Source organism: Ammospiza caudacuta, chromosome 1 (genome assembly GCF_027887145.1).
Source record: "Ammospiza caudacuta isolate bAmmCau1 chromosome 1, bAmmCau1.pri, whole genome shotgun sequence".
Lineage (NCBI taxonomy): Eukaryota > Metazoa > Chordata > Aves > Passeriformes > Passerellidae > Ammospiza > Ammospiza caudacuta.
Window position 1 is genome coordinate 116,179,157 of NC_080593.1, and position 6,034 is coordinate 116,185,190.

General features: G+C 40.3%; 1 protein-coding gene across 5 annotated transcripts in view; it reads left to right on the top strand.

Moving 5' to 3' along the window:
• LYN (LYN proto-oncogene, Src family tyrosine kinase) overlaps positions 1–5,241 on the top strand; it is a 49,648-nt gene extending 44,407 nt beyond the window's left edge. For all 5 annotated transcript variants that reach the window (XM_058816517.1, XM_058816508.1, XM_058816533.1 and 2 more), the window contains exon 13: positions 3,593–5,241. In XM_058816517.1, coding sequence (XP_058672500.1) covers positions 3,593–3,795 — 203 coding nt within the window. In that variant the 3' untranslated portion in view covers positions 3,796–5,241. The remainder of the gene's footprint in view (positions 1–3,592) is intronic.
• The last annotated feature ends 793 nt before the right edge of the window (positions 5,242–6,034 follow it).

The following is a 6,034-nucleotide window of genomic DNA, read 5'->3' on the forward strand; positions in this document are numbered from 1 at the left end:
AGAGCTCCTGCATGGAGCTGGGCTCACAAGATTATTTCTGAAGAATTTCTGCTTAGAAAATGGTCCTTCTCTGAGCAAACCTACAAGGTCTCCTGGAAACCAGCACTACAAAAATACAAAACCCAATCCAATACTTAATTCTGCAGCTAAATGTGCTCTCTCTTTACCTTCATAAGCCATATCATGGTTCTATTCTGAGAATAAAGTCAATCTGTACAGCAGACACGGTACTGCTGCACTGCTGTGGGAAAATCTCTCTTCTAGGGGAAGTCTGGGCAATATTTTTTTAAATGTGGGAGCATTTTTATGAGCACCATAAATACTCCCTGCGCTGTGGATTCATTTATCAACCAGCAGTTACATATGGAAGGCTCTTGACTGCATATTAGAAGATTTTAATGTTGCAAGTATTTTGTTTTAATATTTGCAAGTATTGCTTGCATTAAAATGGATGAGAGATATACATCTATTTTAAATAGAAGTATAAATTGAAATAGCCTGTTAGACTGAAAGTTTATTCTGAGCACCAGAATCACAGCAAAATATGTGGGTGACCAATCTACTTTACACGAGGAGATGTGACAGATTTGGGCAAATTACCCCAGCATGGCAATAGTAACTTGGTGATGGATTGTGACCAGTAACAACTGGACAGAAACGGTAAATTGATTTTTCCCTTCTAGTGGGAATGCTTCAAACTATTATTTTCAATTATTAACCAGCTCTAGCAACTAGAGTATTCAGCATAGAGCTGCATATGAAACAGCTGGAGTTGAAATTGGCAAGTAGCTAATACCTGCACTCAGCTTGGTAGGAAGCATTTCTAGCCAAGAAGTTTGGAGCTTTTGTGATCTTTGTTCTTAAATTCCAACAGCTGTTTCTCCTCCTGAGAAACTCAAAGCCATTAGTGGAACTAGAGTTTCAGGAACTACCTCTGAAATCTAAAACAAGGATCTGATTCTCTAGGCACAAAAGTTGAATTGGTAGTTCAAACGTGATTTCTAGGTGATCACATAGTATGTCAATACTGGCAGCATCCATAATTGCATTCCAGTTATGCTTGGGACTCTTCACAAGGTATGACCTTTCTGTACAGTGGGATTCCTCCTCCATACCACTCTGTTCACATCATTTCCCAGGCCCTAACATAAACAAATATGTCTTTGTGAAACCTAACAGGTACCACAGCATAAATTAACGGACATGTACCAAAACTTTAGCATTCAAGAGGGTGTAAGTGTGATAAATATGTATGTGGGATATATTTCTGTCACTGATTAGGATGTAGATATGGTAAGACAGGTGATTCTTTAGCTACTAAAAGAAAAAAATTGAAACAATTTTAAAAAGGTGAAGTTAAACAAGTAGCTATTTGAGAATACTGTTTGGACTGTGGATAACCCTTTTTGTTTTAAATAAAGCCCCAAACACATGGAAGTATGTACATGACATTTGCTATAAAATGTTTTCATTTTTTGCTTCTGAACTCAAATGGATATTAAACAGATCTTTTTCCTGCAGGGTAGCTAAAACACAGGCTTGTCATCAGCATTCATAAGGTAACAGTCCTGCAGACAGCAGATCTAAGCACAATCCTATGAATTACTTAAACCCCAAAAATCATCCCCATTCTGCATAAAAGCCCAGTAGCAGCAGTCTTCATATAGCAGCACGGTTAACTAAGATTTTGTAGGGTAGGAATAACTTTTTTACTGCATATATTATATACAATCCCATTTCTTGAAGTTCAGGCAGTCCAATCACTGTTCTCTATAAAATACTTTATGGAATTTATTCCTGTATTTAATTTGTCTCTATATAGCAGTAATTCCTTATTCTGTGACAACATACCCTTCCCCTACTTTGAAATACTTCTTTTCTGCATATGGGCAGTGTTAGTTCAGGAAAACTTCCCTTCTCCTTCCAAAGAGGAACTGAAAATAAAAAAGATGTGCCCAAAGTAAGCACTTTGATCCAGACTCAGATTACATGGCTGTGGGTGTTTTTGGAAAAGCTTGAAGCCAACAAGCTTGAGCTGAAGTCAGCTATATGAGCTCTGGTCATCTTGAATAATCCAAGTATACTGGATAAAGTTGTCATTTGGTTGTAATTCAAGTGTGTCCTTACCTGCCAAGTGGCTCAACCCACAGCAGTCAGATAATGCATGTAAAGGTCTGCAGGGTCTGCAGCAGCAGAGCTGCACCAGGGGTTCAGGAGAGCACCACATCTGCATCTCCACTCTTGACCCTGCTCAGAGCAGGACCCCTCCTCCCTCCTGTCAGCCAAGCAGAGCTGCCCTCCCTGCACCTCTGGGGAGCTGGGGTGTGCAGGAGACTGTCCTGCATGAACCTGACCAGAGGCTGAATGGCCTGAGAAAACAAACCTGGAGGAGCTGTAGTCTCAGGCAGAACTGCACCACATGGAGCATCTAGCCTGAGGAGTGGCTGAGAGGGCTGGGATACCCTTTCCAAAAGGGAAAGCCTTCTCTGGTGAGCATGAATCTCTAGGCTGAAGCACAGGTGCTCCCTGCATGCCCAGCCATCAGAACAAACAGCATCCCTGAGTACAGAAGAGAGTCTGTGCCAGAGAAGGCAATGCAGCCACTGGCATGGTTAGATCAGATTTGCAGAGGAAGGGACAAGCCCAAAGGCAGGTTTCTGGGTAGGAAGTGGTGAGCCTAAAATAGCAAAAGCTGGCCCTAGTGTAGCTGACCTCCTGAAAGTAGGTGTTGAAACTGTTCTGAGAACCAGTTTCTCAATGGTTTGATAAAGGGTGGGGAGGGGTGACAGGAAATTTAAAAAAGGGGGAGAAGGATGGAGTCTAGGGCAGGACTCTCATGTGACATTAGCTGGCACGTGAGATGCAGGGTGCACTGCTGGTACTTACAGTTCTTATCCTCTGGAAGAAAACCAAAGTAGGGGAAAAAAGCAAAGATCAGCATAGCTGGCAAGTAGGTTTTGCATGACAGGAGTAGGACAAGAGGGGAAGTTACCTATTACAGTTAATGATTTCATGAGTGACTCTCCAGTATCTTGCAATCAGCAGCATTTACACAAAAGCTGATGTAGAAGAAATCCTGAAATTTTGGGCAGGCTGACTGCAGTGTGGTCAAACGGGGGGGCTGCTCTCCATCTCAGGATGGATGGGTCTCCAGCAAGCAGAGCAGCAGCTCTACAGCTAGAGATGAAGGCTGGTGCCAGGGCAGGCTTTTGCTGGGAATCACACCACCACAGGAAGCAGAGTAAATGGAGACAGGATTGGTCAGAAGAACAGAGCAGAGGTAGTTCTGGAGATAAGAATTGTGATTTTTCCCCACAGTTTTGTTAGACTTGACAGTACAAGTTATGGTGCTTAGCTGCAGTAATGGAATCATTCCCACCAGGATTTTCAGAGCAAGTCCCTCATTGCTGGTGCACACCTTGACTTTGTTTATTGAACTGATGCCAGGAGCTATCTTTAATAACTAGCAAAGATGTTAAACTAGTGGGTGAAGATCTTAAGAGTGAAGTAAAAAAAAAAAAAAAAGAAAGAGTAACTTCTCTAAGAATGGAGATAATTTCATCAACTCTTTCTTCTTTGTTTTTTGTTGAAGGTATGAGCAATTCTGATGTGATGGTTGCTCTTCAGCGTGGGTACCGGATGCCACGCATGGAAACCTGCCCAGCTGAGCTTTATGATATCATGAAAACATGCTGGAAAGACAAAGCAGAAGAGAGGCCAACCTTTGATTACCTACAGAGTGTGCTTGATGACTTCTACACGGCAACAGAAGGGCAGTACCAACAACAGCCATAGAACAAAGAACACTTTTTCTATTGCCGTAGATCATTGGCACAGACTATCTTTAGAAGAGACTGCTCAAACCAGTTACTTCATGCATTCAGATGTCTTAACTGAGTGTGGAAGCTGCAGAATAATTCTGCAGAGAAATCATGTTTTTATTTAGTTAAAACAGTTCCTCTAAAGCTTCAAGTTCTCCTTAAAGGCTCTGTGTTTTGCATCTGTAGAAACACCCCAAAGCAAACAGGCTTTTTGGGGGTCAGGAAGGAGAAGGAAGGAAAGCAGTCATGCCCTGGTACAGTTTGACAAGACCTTCTTAGGATCTAAATCATGCAATATGTTACAAGGAGACCTTCATAAAAGTGTTGAGAGGATGCATGAACAGCTGTTTTCGAAACAAAAAGTCACAAAGGAGAACTTACAGATTTAAGACGTGGTGACATTCTTAAATCATCTCTTTTGAAATACAGCATATTGCAAAAATTATTTTTATATCCTTGTTATTTCACATTAGTATCAGGCGTACACTCACCTCTTGTAAGGCTTTCTAAACAGTGTCAAGGTTTCCTTTGAGGAAGAGTTAGGTATGTCATTCTTTACACTGAAAAAAATCTGATTTTCTGCTGTAAAACCCTAAATTTAAAATGATTTCCAAAGCATTACAAAAGCATCAGATGCAGAAGTGCAAGATGAACACACATGACTGCAGACATGGCAGCACACCTCACTCTGTGTTCAAGCTTCAGCTTCCCACAAGGCCAAAGTCCATGGAATCATCTGAAGTCCATGGAAAAGCCCAGGACTCTGAAGGAAGTTCATACCTTGATTGCAGTCGCTAAAAATGTTACCAGTGAAAATATTTTAATCTTCATTTTTAATCCTCTGTGGTTATTCAAGAATATTCCTTATATTTTTGCTGCTTTAATCAACTAACCTCAAATCTGTTTGAAAGCTAAAACTAGCTCTAGCACTATCAAAAACAATTTGTGGAAACATGCAATAAGATATCAAATTATATTGCAGTGACACTGTCACATGTTGCTTAGTATTACAAATCTAATTCTTAAAGTGAAGGCAAGTTGCTGTGCTTTTTACATGGAATTGTTCTATCAAATTACTTACCCAAACAGATGAGCTAGTGCACTTGCAGTGTAACCACAGCACAGCACAATTACTTCTTTTTCAATGTGACACTGGTTCTTAGAGCTGAAATCCAGTACACATCTTTGCCATCCTTCAGCCCAGTTATTTAGGCAAATGGTACTTTGCAGAAGCTTAAAACTTTTCTAAGAAAGCTTCAGTGTGCCTGCAGTTGAAGCTCAGCAGCAGAAGTATTCATGGCTTTTCTTTTCCAGGGGCTTCCTTCAGTCAAACTGTGCAGTTTAAACAGACTGTCAGTTAAATATGTAAATAGTTTCTATTGTATGGTGATTTTTAATTTTAATAAACACTTAATCTGAAGCTAGTAGTATGGCAGTGATTTGAGATAAAACAAACAGCTGATGTTCTATCCAGGGGTAGCTTCATGTGGAACAGGGGAATCTCTGATTATCACCACTGCCAAGATTAATGGACTCTGCTTTCCTTACAACTTTGAGAAACTGAAAAGGACCAAACCCACCGTTTTTGCATTCCTTCTTGTGGTTTCTTATCCTAGAGGGCATGAAGAGAAGAACCAACCCTCAGCTATTCTTGAAAACAGCTTCTCAAAAACCTTTAATGGCATAGCTACACTGTGCTTTAGCAACTTTTGGGAAAACATTAACAGTTCAGCACTGGCCAGTAGTTCACTAGAAGCTTCATTTTAACACTGAAAAAAAACCAAAAAGAAAAGCTCAAGATAATGTAACTTTGTCTTTCAAACCATTTCCTGTAGCAAACCAAAGAGCTCTGGGAAGTGAGAGGGAGCATAGAAAGAACAGTTGTTCAGAGAGTAGGAGGTTATAGTTAGTGTTACATAAACTTGCTGGACAGGCTGCCAAGGTGTAGCATGAGGTAGTTTGAAATGGTATTATGGAAATTTTCCAGCATTAACCTGTTCTGATGATTTTTTAAACTTCTGCTTTAATTACTTTTCCTAAAGCAATTTGTACATAACAGCTTTCTTATTCAAGAGAGCAGCATTCGGTGTCTCATATAACTACACCGAAATATTTTTTAATAGCTGGAATAGTTTATGTGGGAGTAGACATATTTTAGAAATCCTACCTTGCAGGGATTATAGGCCTTCAGAACTACTAAAACCAGATAACCC